The following is an 18,414-nucleotide window of genomic DNA, read 5'->3' on the forward strand; positions in this document are numbered from 1 at the left end:
AAGATTGAAACATCTCCAATGTTGATGGAATTGCTAGAATGATGTGAATGAGCCTTGATGATGCAGACGAGTAACAGTGTGTGTGTGTGATTAATTATTCATTATAGACTGGGTTGGGTGGGGGGGCGATCGGAACGAATCGGCGGAGCTGCTGGTTGTTCCGCCGGACGGATTAAAGGGTCGGGCAGGAAACGGAGTTTTCCGCTGAGGAGCGTTTGGATTATCGATCGGAGATTGTTTTCTGTTTCTGAAAGGAAAGGGGGCTTGTTATCGATGCGCAGGGGTTTCAGGTATTGATCGTGATTAGCGGGACCGCTCCACACCAGTGTAAATGGATGTAATGATGATCGATGATAACGGTGTGACTGAGTGAGCCTCTCGCCTGCGGGATGGCGCCTGTCACAGGGTGGGCCTGGGCCAGGGGGAGGGGGCCTCTCACCTGTCCAGCCTCCCTCCCTCTCTCATTCCAATCATCGTCCTGTTGGAGTTGGGTCGCTGCATTCTTGCTGAGTCCCGAGTCCTTCATGTTTTGTTTGCTTCCGATTCATGAATGGACATACCTTATAATCATAGAATCCCCCAACGGTGCGGAAGGAGGCCATTCGGCCCATCGAGTCTGCACAATCCCACCCAGGGCCCTATCCCCGCAACCCCACATAGTTACCCTGCTAATCCCTCCAACCTACACATCCCAGGATGCTGTGGGTCAATTTAGCACGGCCAGTGCACCTAACCCGCACATCTTTCGGACTGTGGGAGGAAACCGGAGCACCTGGAGAAAACCCAGGCAGCTCCTAATCAGTCCCAGTTTTTAAAAAAAATCACCCTTTCATGTTTTATATGCCTGTGGAAGACTTTTTGGAATCCCCCTTTTTCTCTCCATTTCAGGATCACAGAATCATAGAAACCCTACAGTGCAAAAAGAGGCCATCTGGCCCATCGAGTCTGCACTGACCACAATCCCACCCAGGCCCTACCCCCACATCCCTACACATTTACCTGCTAATCCCTCTAACCTACACATCTCAGGACACTAAGGGGCAATTTTAGCATGGCCAATCAACCTAAACTGCACATCTTTGGACTGTGGGAGGAAACCCACGCAGATACGAGGAGAATGTGCAAACTCCACACAAACAGTGACTCAAGCTGGGAATCAAACCCAGGTCCCTGGAGCTGTGAAGCAGCAGTGCTAACCACTCTGCTACCGTGCCGCCCAACCACTGTGCTACCGTGCCACCCAAGGATGCTGTGGCTTTGGTTGCCTTACCTTTCCCCTTTGTGGGAATGTATCACGACTGTACCTGAACTATCTCCTCTTTCAAAGCCTTAATTTGATTCCATCTAATCTCTTACTATTTATTACTCTATCAAGAAGAAGAAAGATCAAAGAACAGGAACAGGCCCATCGGCCCACCAAGCCTGCATTGATACATGAGGCTTTTCTAAACTAAAGAACTTTTGCCCCTATACGGTCCATGTCCCTCTATTCCCTGCCTATTCATGTATCTGTCAAAATGCCTCTTAAATGTTGCTATTGTATCTGCATCAACCACTTCCTCTGGCAGCACGTTCCAGGCACTTACCACCCTCTGTGTTTAAACAAAAAAAGAAGTGCCGCTCAGATGTCCTTTAAACTTTTCACCCTTTTACCTTAAACCTATGTCCCCTAGTAATTGACATTTCTACCCTGAGAAAAAGACTCCAACTATCCATGCCTTTCATAATTTTGTAAACTTCTGTCAAGTCACCCCTCACAGCCTCTGACATTCAAGTGAAAACAAACCAAGTTTGTCCACTCTCTCCTCCATAAGTAATACTCTCCAAACCAGGCAAGATCCTGGTAAACCTTTTCAGTACCCTCTCCAAAGCCTCCATGTCCTTCTGGTAGCGTGGCAGCCAGAGCTGTATGCAGTATTCCAAATGTGGCCAAACTAAAGTTCTATACAGTTGCAACATGACTTGTTAATTTTTATACTCTGTGCCCCGCCCAATAAAGGCAAGCATGTCATATGCCTCTTGACCACCTTATCCACTTATGTTGCCACTTTCAGGGAACTGTGGACCTGGACCTAGATCCCTCTGTATGTTAATGTTTCTAAGGGTTCTGCCATTTACTGTATACTTCCCTCCTGCATTTGTCCAGATTAAATTCCATATGCCATTTCTCTACCCAACTCTCCAGCCTATCTATATCCTGCTGTATCCTCTGGCAATCCTCCTCGCTCTCCGCAGCTCCCTCAATCTTTGTGTCATCCACAAACTTACGATTAGACCACCTACATTCTGCTCCAAATCATTTATATATTACAAACAACAGGGGTCCCAGCACTGATCCCTGCGGAACATCACAGATCTCCAGTCAGAAAAATACCCTTCCACCGTTACTCTCTTTTTTATGACCAAGCCAGTTCTGCATTCATCTTACCAGCTCACCGTGGATCCCATGTGCCTTTACCTGCTGTATCAGCCTGCCATGAGGGACTTGTCAAAGGCCTTGCTAAAGTCCATGTCGACACCATCCACTGCCCTCATCCGTCATCTTTGTCACTTCCTCAAAAATCTTAATCAAGGTTGTGAGACGTCCCCCACACAAATTATGCTGCCTATCGCTAATAAGTCCATATTTTTCCAAATTGAGTAAATCCTGTCCCTAAGAATCTTCTCCAGTAATTTCCTTACCACTGATGTAAGCAAGACTCACCGGCCTGTAATTTCCTAGATTATCCCTGTCGCTCTCCTTGAACAAAGGAACCAAATTGGCTATTCTCTAGTCCTCTGGCACCTCTTCTGTGACTAAAGCGGATACAAAGATTTCATACAAGGCCTCAGCAATTTCCTCCCTTGCTCCCTCAGTATTCTGGGATAGATCCCAACAGATCCTGGGGAATTGTCTAATGCTTTTCAAAACACCCAGCATCTTTTTTATATTGACATGCCCTAGAATATCAACATACCCCTCTCTAAACTCACCAGCCACCATGTCCTTCTCCTTTGTGAATACCAATACAAGGTATTCGTTAAGGACCTCCCCCGCTTCCTTTGGCTCCATACATAAGTTATCTCCTTTGTCCTTGAATACAGCATGGATTCATGTCTGCAGCTGTAGAAATTCCTGTTCTGCTAACTATAGAACCCCCCTATCATTATTGCTTTCCCAATCTTCCTGCTGCCACCTTGTACAGCTGAGCCCAGTTGCGTTGCCATGGACTTGGCTCTGCCTACACACCCCAGAGGAACCATCACTTGAGTATTCAGAATTGAATCCTGATCGGAGAACAAGTTGCACTTGGGGGGGGGGGATTCCTGCACTATCTGCCTCATCCCCTCAATTGTCCATTGGCCACTTATTCCCTCTCTGCCTGCTGCAGGGTGACCACATCCAAAAACGTACTGTTCATGTAGTTCTCAGCATCACGGTGTGACACCAACTAGTGCTGATGTACTTGTTTAGCTGACGATACTTCTTGCACATGTAGTTGTCCAGGACATGAGAAGCGTTCTGGAATTCCCATGTGTTATAGGATGTGCATTCCGGAGGACTGAGGTTTCCCGCCATGCCTCCATTTGTTGACAAATCATGAGGAACGAACATAGACCCAGGATTGTCATAGTTTACACAAAGGGATAAGTTGGAGGAAACATTTTGACTCAATGCATTGCACAAGCAATGTGGAGTCACAGACTGCATTATTTAAAAGTAAACTGAATAAGAGAATGTAGAAGGATAAGGGTGGGGAAGGGATTAGAGTAGAAGGCCAGTTAATGAAGAGCTAGCAGCAGCATAGGCAAAATAGCAATAAACACTAATGAAAGGTCTTTTTAAAGATCACCAGTCAGCCTTCCATCTGCTCTGTCCCTAAACTCCTTCAACTATCTGCTCCTCAATACCAAACTCTCTGAAAAGCCGATCACTTACTTGCTGCTCTCTCTCTAACTCCTGCCGACTCCCTGTTGCTGCTTCTATCTGTTGGTCTCTGGCACTGTTTTTCCTTCGGGCTCACTATCTCTGACTTCCGCTGATTGTCTATTTTACCTGTTGATCTATGGATTGTTCTCCCTCAGGCTTGCTGTCTCTGACTAACCGCTGCCACTTTTATCTGTTGGTCTCAGATATTGTTTATCTCCCAAGCTTGTTTGTCCACTGACTTCCCGCTGTCTATTTTATCTATCGGTTTCCAGCACTGTGTTCTCTCAGGGTCTCTCCCTGACCTTTCCCTTCAGAGAAGAACTTTGGGTTTATTTTAAATAAAATGTTAATTTGAAGTGCTGTACTGTAATCTATAAACTGGAAGGTTGGCAAAAAAACAGCAACAACCTGAATTTAGAAGGAAATTCTTCAATATTGTGTATGCAATGTATTTCATTTGGTCTGTTTTTCTTCCCCTGAAGTTCCAGGATTTAAGATGGCAGAGACAGGAGAAGTAAATCCAATGTTTCTGCAGCAACTGCTGGAGTTGGGTATCTCTGAAGAGAAAGCCAAGGAGGTGGGTGAAAAGATTTATAGAATTTACAGCACAGGAAAAGGCTATTTTGCCTATGCTGCTGCTAGGCTCTTCAGTAACTGACTTTCTAATCTAATCCCTTCCCCGCCCTCATCCTTCTACATTCTTTCTTTTTAAATACTTGTTCAGTTTACTTTTAAATAATGTAGTCTATGACTCAACATTGATTGTGCAATGCATTGAGTCAAAATATTTCCTCCAACTTATCCCTTTGTGTAAACTATGACAATCCTGCCTCCTGATTTGCCAATCAATCAAAACTAACTTTCTCTATATATCCTCACAAACTTCTTTTAGATCCCTTTGGCTTCACAATGATAGTGATTATTTTTTGCATTTTGATCATCAGGCTTTTGTTCATCCGCTCTAACATCTCCACCTGTGACTCAGTGTCATATTTTGCTTTATTAAAGTTTTTTTTGTTAAAGTTTTATTTATTAGTGTCACAAGTAAGGCTTACATTAACACTGCAATGAAGTTACTGTGAAAATCCCCTAGTCGCCACACTCCCGCGCCTGTTCAGGTACACTAAGGGAGAATTTAGCTTGGCCAATGCACCTAACCAGCACTTCTTTCAGACTGTGGGAGGAAACCGGAGCACTCTGAGGAAACCCACGCAGACACGGGGAGAACATGCAGACTCCACACAGACAGGGACCCAAGGCTGGAATTGAACCTGGGTCCATGACGCTGTGAGGCAGCAGTGCTAACCACCGTGCCGCCACTAAGCTGTTGTGTAGTGTCTTGGGATGTTCTATTATGTCAAAAGCATTATAGAAATACCCATTGCTGTTTTAAAGCCTTCCATCTTAACTATGAACGTTTCATTTTGATAAACTTTGTACTCTTTTATTTTCAGGGTTCTAATGTCTATTCTATCGTGGAGTGTCCAGAATATTTTCAATCCTCTCACTGTATCCTAATTAATGTCAATGACAAGTTAGTTATCGCCTCCTTTATTTTCATGTTCTGTGTCGTGATTTAAAAGCTCCACAATCACTGTGCTTTGTCCTGTCTTCTTTCATTTGTAATTTTCAAATTGCGTTGTAGATGTATTTTCGGCTAACCTTGTTTTGAAGGCCACCTATTGAGTTTGACAAAATCATCATGATGACGCTGTTGATACCTGAAGTAACCAAACTAGTTTCACATTTTGGTTATCCATTTTCTATATAACATCATTTTTTAATGTAATCAGTAAGGTTTTGTTCAGTAAAATAATCTGGATTTAGTGTCCCGCAGTTTTTTTTGGCATGGTGGCACTGCTGCCTCACAGTGCCAGGGACCCGGGTTCGATTCCCGGCTTGGGTCACTGTCTTTGTGGAGTCTGCACATTCTCCCCATGTCTGTGTGGGTTTCCTCCCACAGTCTGAAAGATGTGCTGGTTAGGGTGCATTGACCCGAACAGGCGCCGAAGTGTGGTGACTAGGGGAATTTCACAGTAACTTCATTGCAGTGTTAATGTAAGTCTTAATTGTGACACTAATAAATAAACCTTTACTTTATTTAAATGAGTTTTCATCTATTCTCACTTGAGTTGTTTGACAAAGAGGAAGGGAGAGAGTTATATCCCGGGGTGAATGAAAATGCTCACCCTATGTTATCTTGACCCTCATTAGGGCTAGCCAATTAATAAGTTATACTAACCGAATCAGTGAAGTCTTAGCACCCAGAATATGGTGGCTGGAGAAAGACGCAAGAGAAGAATGGCAAGAAAATACTACTGTTGTGTTGGCTAGAGGAGCAGAATAATTGTGTGATGTTGTCACTTTTGTGAGAGTTGAAAGCATCATAGAATCCTACACTACAGAAGGAGGCCATTTGGCCCATTGAGTCTGCACCGACCACAATCCCACACTGGTCCTATCCCCATACATTTACTCTGGCTAGTCCCCCCGACATTAAGGGGCAATTTAGCATGGCCAATTCACCTAACCCGCACATCTTTGGACTGTGGGAGGAAATCCACGGGGAGAATGTGCAAACTCCACACAGACAGTGACCCAAGCCAGGAATCGAACCCGGGTCCCTAGCACTGTGAGGCAGCAGTGCTAACCACTGTGCCACAATGCCGCCGAAAGGGATGAGATTGTTTTTCTTATTTCTTTCTGATCAGGATGAGTGAAAGAGGGTTTATGAGTTTCAGCATGGTTCCGTTTTGCAATCTTGCCTTTTGAGTTAGAAGTTTTTGGCTTCAAAGGTGCTCCCTGATTTAGGTGCATTATCTGGACTGACTTTCCAATGCAGCACTAAGGAAGTTCTGCATCGTTGGATGTGTCATCTCACACATGAAACATTAAATCAAGGCCCTGTCAGTCAGATCAAGTGGGTGTAAAGATCCCACGGCTTTGTTCAAAGAACAACATGGAAGTTTCTCCCACTATCTTGGCCAACATTTCTTCCTCTACCAACACTGCAGACTAATTGGCCATTCATCTCTTTGTGGAACTGTACAATTGGGCTGCTCTATTAATAATGTTAACTCCACTTCAAAAATAATTAATTGGCTGTGAAGCACTTGGGGTTGCCCTGAGGGTGCAGTAAGGTGCTATATAAATGACAACTCTTTATTTCAATAAAACTGTTTAATTGATTTCCTTCTCTCCCATCCAGCCAAGTGGCCGACCGTTGTTTAGTTAAGTTGGTTTGATAGTTTTGGAGGAATGTCGTGCGTGGACAGAATTTCTAGTATTTCTGCAGCACTGTAGTTTTATGGTTGATCAAAGTGGTTCTTTATATAATCTTAACCCCATCATGAAACTGTTTTGTGTGCTCATTGTGTCTGCGATGCTGAGATTTTTCTTTGTGGCATAGTAGCTAATTTTGTCTCCTCTCTTCTTGCTCACAGGCTTTGATTAAAACTGGGAATCAGTCCAGCGATTCTGCTGCTCTGTTTTACTTCAGTGAACTTGAAGTAAGGACTATATTTATGATGTTTCTCACAAAAGCATTGACCAGAGATAAGTCTGTGCAGCAAGTAAAAACATATAAATTCATGCTTTTTTAAAACATGCTAAATGTTATTTTCCCATCTAAGAACAAATGGATGAGCTTTGGCATATTTTAACTTGAGCCATTCCCAGCATGGAAAACATTTTTTAACACTCTATACTGATCCAGCGTTCACACTCGCGGATTTCTTAGAATCAGTGCGCTGCGGCCTCAGCCTTGTATGCTAGTGGAGGAACCAAAGCAAGGGACAACTACCAGATCAGCTCTCAGAGAATGGGATCACTGTTAATACAGTCCCATTGCAGCGAGTGCCTGAGCCAGCAGCATAAAAGATGTGGGAAATCAAGCAAGTACATTCATGCAAAAAGAGCCGATCCTAAAAGAGTTTAAATTGGTGCTCAAAGCCCAAATGTTTGGTTTTGAAATGTGAATGGACAGCAAGTTTAATGTGCTTAAACTGTGAAATTGGCAGTCATTGTCATAGTGTAATTGTCTTTATGGGGATTATTTGGAGCAGAAAGGGTCGAGGAACAAAAAAACAATGCGGAACAGCAATCCTAATTCAAAGCAACATTTTAGAAACCTTTAATGAAACTATTTTGTGATTTTAAAAAAAAAAGAATGATCAAAAACTAAACAGCCTTTGGTGGTGCAACCATTCTTTTATTCTAAAGCCTGTGTTCCCATTGGAAAGGTGAATTATATTTGGTTCCATTGATACTTGTGTTTGATATGCATGATATCCCTTTCTGAAGTTCTCTGCTATCCTCTTCATTTCATGCCGTAATATTAATTGCTGTTTCACATTTGCTGCTACTGAGGTATTCTAACCAGTGGGAGGTTCTGAGAGCTTCTACCCTGCTTGTGTAAATGCTGAGTCTCAAGCGAGTTCCGCAGCTACATGCATTACATTCCAGCACAGACTGAGACCTATTTACCTTTGCCGTTGGATTTTGTTTCATGTGACTTTAATCTGGGCTTTTCCATGATTTTTAGACTGTTTTCTGATTTCACCTCCACCAACCCACCACGTGAAGTCTCCCAGTCACTTGTTGAAGATTGTTTGCGTATGACACTCCTAATTTTTCCGTTTACAGTCTTTTATGACACCCATTGTGTTCCCGTTCCCTGTTCCACCTCAATTGGAACATACAATACAGATTAAGACAAATAAATGTCTGACTTGCTCTTACAAATTTGGATCTGAGCCCCAGGTGTCATGCCAGGTTCAGTGACGTTGGTCTTCCGCCATCAGTGAATGTTATGCTTCTGACTTGCCTCCTATCAGTTCTACAATAGTGTGATCTGAGGGAATAATTGTGATGCCACCAAGTGCCCTTGTGTACTACTCCAGCTTTCTGACAAACAGACTGATTTAATGGTTTATTGCAACAAACCCAAATATGAACCATTAAGCTGATTTATTTCGCAAGCAGCAAGTGAATGTAGAGGGTAGTTGAAAAAATCCTATTTTTCTTCAACTTAATTTCAGTCCCTCCTGGTGACCATGAGACATAGGAGCAGAAATAGGCCATTCAGCCCAATTAATCAACTCCTTTATTCTTCCTACCAAAGTGCATAACCTCACATTTCCTATATTATATTCCATCTGCCAAGTTCTTGCCCATTCATCTAACCTGTCTATATCTCTGTGTAGACTCTTTGGGGAGAATTTTCCCATCTGGTGGGCAGGGGGGGTGGCGGATCATGCAGCGGTCAGTTGACCTCGGGCGGGATTTTCTGGTTTGGGGGTGAGCGCAGCCGGAACATCCCGCCCTTTGTGTCATCCTCACCACTTGCCTTCCCACTTATTTTTGTGTGACAGAAAATAATAATAAATGATCACACGGTCCTATAGATAGTAGACTAAGTAGCACTTCCTTTTCACAGAATCACAGGATACTACAGTGCAGAAGAGGCCCTTCGGCCCATCAAGTCTTCACTGACACATGAAAGGCCCTGACCTGCCCACGTAATCCTACTTGCCAGCAGTTGGCCCATAGCCTTGAATGTTACGGTGTGTCAAGTACACATCCAGGTACTTTTTAAAGGATGTGAGGCATCCCGCCTCCACCACTCTCCCAGGCAGTGCATTCCAGACGGTCACCACCCTCTGGGTAAAAAGGTTTTTCCTCAAATCCCCCCTAAACCTCCCACCCCTCACTTTTGGCCAACCCTTTCACTTGCTTGGCACAAAATTTGCTGTTGACTCTTTCCTGAGTCTTTTTCTTTTAGATTTCACTAGCTGATCAAGAACATGTCCCAAACAAAATCAACCTTTGACCCCAAGCTCCCTTGGTCTCTCAACCAACCAGCCACAGAGTCTGGTGACCTCTTGGATGTGAGACTCGGCTGGATCCCCATACTGTGAAATCTGTCTTGTGTGGAAATGTCTACCAGAAATGGAGTCATGATTTATCTGTTGCCCACATTATTGAGGATAACAGCTTCAGTAACTGGCTCATTTTATCTGAGACAGCTATTCAAACTGCTTCAGCCTATCCTTCAGTAACAAGGTAGAGTTTCTTTGCCAACTAATACTTAATCTCCCCAATATGACTTCATATTAACATATTGTTACAGTCAAAACAAAATATTCCTTTTAGTTCAAGTTGTCAACAATCTCTAATTGTGATAATTTCACTGCTCGTGGAAAATGAAAGCCAAGATTAGCAATACTGATTTTCTTTTTCCCATTTTAATTTTCAGATGTTTTCTGGATTCGAGGTTGGTGAGTCTGTGAGCTGTGTATATAAGATGGTGTTCGTGGTGAACATGGAATTGACTATGGGAATTGGAAAGGTACAGAACTCTTTACCGTCTCATCCCAAAAGAAAGGCATAGTCCACGTTAACATGAACCCTTGGTTAATGTTCCGAAACGGAAAATCTTAAAAGATGTAGATGTTTTGAATGTAAATTTTAAAATATCTTCAATCCTTGAGAGGACATCTCGGAAATTAACATCGGATTCTGCTCACCTGGGAATCAAAGTGACAGATGTGATGCTTGATCCATTGTATTTGCCACACATATTGTCTAGGGAATGTGAGTCTGGCTGCAAATGAAATGGAACTCTTATCTGTAGTCAACTCACAGACAAAACGCTGGCCATTCGAGGTTAGAAGAATTACATTCTGGTTGAAATAAAAGATTTTGAACCATTTTATTTATTAGATAGAATTTGAATACCAGCCTGATTTAATACGTTTTTACGATGTGGAATTGTGATTGTGTTGAATAATTTCTGTCACCATATCTCCTTGTGAAACTCTTTTTTTTTTCCTATCGAAAGATGAAGTTACCCTTTAGCAAAGCTTAAAAAAGCCTGAATGGATTTTTAAAATTTTCCTCTCCCATTTTGTTTTCTCCATTTTTTTTTTTAATCCACTGGACACTATCAAAGTTGAAAAGAAACTCAATGCTGAAATACAAATGCATCTATAAAGAGATGATGCACTAATGTTTTGCTTGAAATCCTTGTCATAGTTTGTAGTCATTTATCAGGTTGGGAAGATGACCTGCTATTCCAGTCAAACCTTCCAGTAGACATTCAGGAATGCACATGACCAACTTCCTCCCGGGAGCACTACCTTCAAGATATCTTTGTAGACTTCTACGTCATCAAGAAGGCATGTGGAATCCTTGCCTTTAATAGCCGAAGCATAGAATACAAGAGCAGGGAAGTCATGCTGGAACTGTATAAAACGCTGCTTAGGCCACAACTGGAATACTGTGTGCTGTTATAGGAAGGGTGTGAATGAACTGGAAAGAGTGCAGAGGAGATTTACCAGGATGCTGCCTGGGCTGGAGGGTCTGAGCTATGAGGAAAGATTGGATAAGATGGGGCTGTTTTCCTTGGAGCAGTGAAGTTTGAGAGGGGAACTGATAGAGGTGGATATGATTATATGGGACATAGATAAGGTGGATAGGACACCCAGGGGATGTAGATTTAAGGTAAGAGGTAGAAGGCGAAGAGGGGAATTGAGGAGAAACCGATTCATGCAGAGAGTGGCGGGAGTCTGGAACTCACTGCCTGAAAGGGTGGTTGAGTCAGAAACTCTTGTAACATTTAAGAAGTATTTAGGTATTCACTTCTGCTGCCATAACCTACAGGGTGACGGACCAAGTGCTGGAAAATGGGATTAGTTTAGTAAGATCTTTGTTGACCATGTGGACATGATGGGCCAAATGGCGGCCTCCTGTGCTGTGGACATCTATGAATCACAGTTTTTGTTCCATTTTAATGAAAATAGAGGGATTGTACAGCTGTGCACCAAATGTATTATTACTGTTTTCAGAATGACGTGTGATACATCCATTTAATAAAAATGTTGCTTTAGTTTATGTACATTTAAATTATATTTTTAAAATTTCCAAACTCCCAAAGGGTGAATATAATTGAGGTGAAAATGGATAAAGCTGGCATCAGATGTCTCAGCTTTTAAATAATTGTATACTGTTTTTGAAAGAAACATTGATTTCTTCCTATTTGAAATTGTAGGGAATGTGGTATTTGCATATTTTTGACGAATGGTCAAAAGATGGGATGGAACTAAATGGCACAAAATTTAGGAAGAAATTTCACAGAAAAAACACACAGGCTTGGTTTTGGACTCCCAAAATTTGAAAATCTATAGTATTAGATTTAAATTTTAATAATGATTGTTGCGAGTAACCATGTTAAATACTGAACAGAAATAAGGCACAACCCATCCTTCTAACAATGCAGCTGTCTAGATACAGTAATGGTTAGTGAATGCTGTCGTGTGGAGTGACACTGTTGGCTTTATGTTAAAGTGAATGAATTATGGGCCTTTGTGAAATAGTTTATTCCGACCACAATGTTTGGCTACTTCCTTGACCAAAGTGAATTGAAAGCTCGCATTGCTGAGATAAGGAACCCACCTACATGAAAAGATTTGCTCTACGGTTTACACAGTAACAGTTTCTGGCAAGTATTCAAGGCCACGTGATCATGTTTTGGAGTTTTAAAACTGGTTGGATGGCTTCGATCATCTATTCTGCTGATAAGTAATATAGATTAAGAATATAAAAACAGAAAATGCTGGAAGGATCTGTGGAGAAACACAATTAACGTTTCGAGTCCATGTGACCTTTCTGCAGAACTACAAACAAAAAGTTTATGTTTTTATTTCCTATTTCCAGCATCTGCAGTATTTTGCTTTCATTTTAGAGCAAGAACATCTTTGCTCTGAGGTTAGCGAACAGTTGGATTATTTTTTTTGTTCCCTGGGTACGGACAATGCTGGCAAAGTTTCATTTATTGCCCAACCCTAGTTCCCCTGAATGCCACAGTGCTTGTGATGGTGGTACTCCCACAATGATGATAGATAGGATGCAGTAAACCGGAACTGGTTAGGGTCCCTGATTACTGTGCAGGAACTGATGCTAAAGCTGCACCATTGTGGACATCTGGTGAAGGTGGCATTGTTTCCTCATGGTCTGGTAAAACTATGTAGGCTCATGCATAAATAATAACACTTGTTGTTATTTCTTATTGCCGCTGGTCAAAGTCCTAACAATTGTGGGAGTACCTTCACCACATGGATTGTGGCGATTCAGAAGCACGCACCACTATGTTTTCAAGGGCATTTAGGGATTTGCTGATAAACGTTGGCCCTGAAAGCAACATGCACTCCCTGAATACTCATTCTAAAATAACTTCTGAAGGACAACTACTGTCATGAATTGGGGTGCTGAGAAAATGTTGGAGGCAAGAGGAGAAGATTAGTTAAAAACATAAGCTTTTTGGCCCGAAAGGTAATTAATTGGTTAGAATTCTAAGCTTGTTTTCAATCTAGGCCAATCTCATGGAACTGGTTCACTCAAGGTGTGTATAATTCTGCAGGTTGCTGCACAGGTGGCCCATGCTGCTGTGGGCTTGTATCAGATGATGTTGGAGGAGTCAGACAATTGGCAACAGATGTTGACAACCTGGGACAATGATGGGTGAGTAGTGCTGAAAACGAATACAGGCCTGTGTCACAAATAAATGGGTGGAAATTACTCCTTGTCCCTAATTGCTCACCGTAGGAGCAATTTACCTAGTGCCACTCACCCATGGCCCTGAACTTTCTTCCTCTTCAGATAATAATCCAGTTCCTTAACTTTAATTGTTTTGATGAATCATTAACTAGAATTGTGCTGCCAGGTTTCTCGAGAGTTTCAATCAGGATGCAAAGAACAAAATTTGTTTGTAAAGTGAAATGTACGCTTGTTGTTTGGGATGCACAAAATATTACTAACTTTTAAGGCCTGGTTTACAGTAAATTTAAATGGGGACCCCCCTCCACTGTTAACATTCGTCCTTGTTTGTCACTAGAGGGCGCTTTGAAATAATGGAAACCAAATTTTGCAATACAGTACCAGGAAAAGGCAGATGGCAGGCATCAGTCTCAATTGTTGATGGGAACCTGACTGTAGTCAAGTCAAACCTCCATGCCATATTGTGTACAATTTTTAAATTAAGTTCATATTATAGCATAAATGTGTTTCTTGTGGCCTTTTTCATAAGGTGATTACTAAATTCAGCACCTTGTTATGACTGATTTCCAGGGACAATGAGCTGGCAACCTTGCATTGTGATCTGTAGCATTACAGCTGCTGTTCCTTGCCAGTCCAGAGAGAAGCAGTTGTTTTTCCCTTCCCCGTTTGTAATTTTGAGCATAGCTATATTTCAGTGACCTGTTAACTGTCTCAAACTGAAGAGATGTTATTGCTATATTGTAATTTTCTTTGCTTGCGAGGAAGGAAATCTGATTTACTAACACTATGATATGTTGATATCACAGCATCAACCACACAAATATAGCTTGCTTTCTAGCAATGGGAGTGATGCGTGAGTGGGACATGAGGTTATTGAAAAATAGGAGATCTGACTTTCTCCATAGAGGCCTAATAAAATTGCATTGTCAGACATTATACATGTCGAAACCATGTTCCTGAAATTTCACTAGTGTTGTTAATTTATGCAGAATTGGCAGAATTGTTTTTCTTCTGAAAGAGGAATTTTACTCCAATTGTTATTGAAATAAATACTGCTAAAGTATCTTTATGTTTTTGAGAGATGCCCTGGAGCTGCAGAAAACAAAAAATTAACCTCGCACTTGTCTTGCTGGGCTTGTTTATATCCTAATTGCTCGATAGTAAATTGAGACAAATGTGAGCAGTATAACATCTGGGAACTTAGAACTTTTATTTTCTACTTGAGGTTTTTCTTTACGCTCAAGTGATGTTTATTCTTTCCATGGATGGCTATATAAGCCAGAATTTGAATTTTGTTTTGCTGTAAGCTCTGTGTATAAAATGAACGAGTGACAACATAAAGTAAAGTTTATTTATTAGTCACAAGGCTTACATTAACACTGCAATGAAGTTACTGTGAAATTCCCCTTGTTGCCACACTCCAGTGCCTGTTCGGGTCAATGCACCTAACCAGCATGTCTTTCAGATTGTGGGAGGAAACCAGAGCACGCGGAGGAAGCCCACGCAGACACGGGGAGAACGTGCACACTCCGCACAAAGTGACCCAAGCTGGGAATCAAACTCTGGTCTCTGGCACTGTGAGGCAACAGTGTTAACCACTGTGCCACCGTGCTGCCCTATAAAAAAGGAGCTTGACACTGGCCAAAAGGCCCAGGACACGCTGCCACGCTTGGCCCTCGCCAAAAGGCCAAGGATGCGCTGCCATGCTTGAACTTAGCCAAATGGCTGAGATGCGATCTGACGTATTGGCTTTAGTATTACTGAAAATAGTAGGAAAAGAGCAAAGGTATAGAAGTGACTATCATTGCATCTGGACAAAATTTATTTTTCCTTTCCAGGTCACTTCCTTTCAAGGCTGTGGGCCAAATGCTGGCAAGTGGGATTATGTGGGCAGATCAGGACCTTTCATGCATTGGTGCAGACTCGATGGGCCAAAGGGCCTCTTCCGCACTGTAGGATTCTGTGATTCTTGCTTTTAGCTCCTTGTATAAATTTGTTCTGTTTTTTCAGAGGTAAGAAGATTGTGTTGAAGGGGCAGAATGCTGAACACATCTTGGAGTTACAAGAACAGGCTTGTCGACTGAAGCTGCCAAACTATCTAGTAGTGGATGCTGGAAAGACCCAGGTAAACAATATTGCTTCTTTCATTGGGTTATACACTAAACCTTCTCCCCACTTGGAGTCATAAATATTAACTTTAGGGTTATACACAGAAATTTCTTAGTGCAGTTATTCTGTCAGTTCTAATTCATAATGCGGAATGTTTCCATGTGCTAGTGGCTCTCCATGTCACCCAAGTGGCTATTCTAGATGTATGGGTTTGGACAGGGAACGTTGGATGCCGACTTAACCATAGGTTGCAAAAGAGCTCAGCTCCAGTCTAAACATAAAGTATCCAGAGGGTCATCAGCAATTAAGTAGGATCTATGGCTTGCCGCTCTTAAATTCTGGGAAATTAGATACTAAATGCGGGGCTGCACAACAAATAACTACTTCAGTATAAACCTGGAACTTTGCTGATCACTGTATCTCCGTACTGCATCACACACTGCATTTACACACTGATCAATCACTGTAGACACCGACTACTGAACCAGACAGACCCCAATAAATTTTAAATTTGATTACCAGCCTTGTATTGGAATAATGGGTTTCAACTAGGATGGCTGTTACATATGGTACAAATATCATAGGATTCGAAGAGGAATTCAGCAAGAGTTATTTTGGCTATCCTACAACCTCTGCTCAAGTTTGCTTCTGTAGTCCGAGTAAGTCCAGAGTTAAGGCTCAGCTGTGACATTATTTTCTCTGCCAGTGAAAAGGTTTGCTGATACTTACTATCTAGGCAAATATAAAAAATGGTCACTCTGGTGAGGTACCAGAGAGATTCGGGACACTAAAATCCTAGTTTATTTGGGAAGGGAGAAAATTGTAAGTAGAAAGCATTTTTAGCACCTTGGTATGAACCTACAATTAATAATGTTCTTGTTTTCTCAAAGCAGATTGCAGCTGGATCACACACAGTCCTAGCAATTATGGGTGAGGAGACACTAGTCAATCAGGTTACTGGAAATCTTCAGCTCTTGTGACACAAGCAACCAGTATTGGCTTTTATAAAGGAGTTAACTGTTGGAAGCAGTAATGAACTAAAATATACAGTATGATATGCACTGGATGCCTACTGGGTATAAACATACCAAATTTGTGCTGACATACAATTGTATTTCTGATTTTAAGTATTTTTATTACTGCTGTGTTTGCTTCAAAGTTCAAAGGTTAAAATGCTACCTCCCCAACAACATGGTAACGACTATTAGTTTAATGATAATCTCTGTGTCTGGGTGTGCATCAGTCCTTGACAAGACGTCCAATGGAATGCCACATGGGGCCAAGGCACATTTGTAAGTGATGGAGAAGAAACTGACTGGGATTGTCCTTTAACAATAGTCAATAACAGATTAATGACACAGCTTTCCAGTCGTCTGGATATATGATCTTCATGATCCCTTCATGCTGGAACTGGATGCATTATGAGCAGTGGTCCAACGATGTGTGAGAAGAAATGAATTATATAAAATGACCCAAATGAATGGCTTTCTCCCAAAATATAGACACTTGAGTCCAAATTCTGCTTATCTGGGAGCGTAAGCAAGGAATGCAGTGTTTATTGACCAATGGCTATATACTCTAGTCCAGTTATTACACAAATTAGCTGTGCCATTCAGGTCAGATTCTTAAATTCTGCCATGAGATATTATCTGGTGAGGTTGGCCAAGAATTGAATGTATGAAATCAGATTAGAGCTGAGGCCGTTGTTTGATACTGACAAGTTCAATAATATAACTTTGTATTAGATTTATTTCTTTGAAACTGTACGTACTTGACAAAGTGTAAGTTACAAATTAAAGCCTATTTGAGTGGTTTTACTTTATTAACCTGTACTTTGTTCTGATGGGGAAGACACTGACAAGAGATAAGAATGCAGGCAATGCCATATTATAACCTGTTTTACACATTTGCTTATCACAAATCATTGGGGCAGAGATTGGATTATGTGTCAGTTTTTTGAAATTTTAGGCAAAATTTCCAACTGCACTGGTCCAAGCAGCTGTGCTCCAACCCAGTGGGGTTAAGTTGCAACTTTGGGAGCAGTTACAAGTCATCCATCATTTTCATAACTTTGAGACTGGTAAAGTACTAATCTAAATACTTTGAAACTATTTTGGAATCCCACTCAGATCAAATAACAGAAAAAGGATGATCTTGGTAATGACTTGTCACTTTGTAGCAGTAGTATCCATTGCGTGATTAAGTACTGATTTAAAGGAGAGATTCCATGACAAAGTAAAACTGCTTTAGGAGCTTGCCTGCAGTTTCTCACAGCCAGATCTCAATTTTGTCACTGCAGCTAAGATAAATCAGTGAGTAAAATATGAAATTAAATGGCTTCATCTAGTAAAATGAATAAAAAATTGTGAATAATTAATTCAAGCTATGTTGCTAGAAGTGACTAAAACATCTACTTACCTCGGTTAGAAAATTGTGTAGCATCGTTGGGAAGAAAATGCAAGTGAGGGGAGAGTTTGTGGTATTTTTACCTTAAGTTTGGATCAAGAAGGAAGTCCTTGTTGCAAACAAGAGCTTTATGACTGAATAATGTAAAGCTCTCTGTACTCTGATACTTTTATCTTTGATGCAGTATGTGACTGTTTAGTACTATAAGGGAACAAGTACTGGCAAGAATTTAAACCTAGGACTGGCTGGTGTGAACTGGTCTTGCACCTGGAATTGCATTTACTTGTGTTTATGCAATAGCTGTGGTGTACTGTACCTTTTGTTAGTGGCGATTTCTCTTGCCTAGCTATTGTACGTTATCAAGAGTAATACTTCTACCACAAATAATGTTTCTAATGGAAACAATATCAGTGGAAGGATCTGCTGGCCATGTC

At 41.5% G+C, this 18,414-nt stretch overlaps 1 protein-coding gene across 1 annotated transcript; it reads left to right on the top strand.

Moving 5' to 3' along the window:
• LOC144491678 (putative peptidyl-tRNA hydrolase 2) lies at window positions 1–17,396 on the top strand. The gene is made up of 7 exons (XM_078209846.1): window positions 1–290; window positions 4,393–4,487; window positions 7,354–7,419; window positions 10,167–10,259; window positions 13,329–13,429; window positions 15,476–15,590; window positions 16,468–17,396. The coding sequence occupies exons 2-7, from the start codon at window positions 4,407–4,409 to the stop codon at window positions 16,552–16,554; spliced, it is 543 nt and encodes a 180-aa protein (XP_078065972.1). The 5' UTR covers window positions 1–290; window positions 4,393–4,406; the 3' UTR covers window positions 16,555–17,396.
• The last annotated feature ends 1,018 nt before the right edge of the window (window positions 17,397–18,414 follow it).

This window comes from Mustelus asterias, chromosome 3 (genome assembly GCF_964213995.1).
Source record: "Mustelus asterias chromosome 3, sMusAst1.hap1.1, whole genome shotgun sequence".
Lineage (NCBI taxonomy): Eukaryota > Metazoa > Chordata > Chondrichthyes > Carcharhiniformes > Triakidae > Mustelus > Mustelus asterias.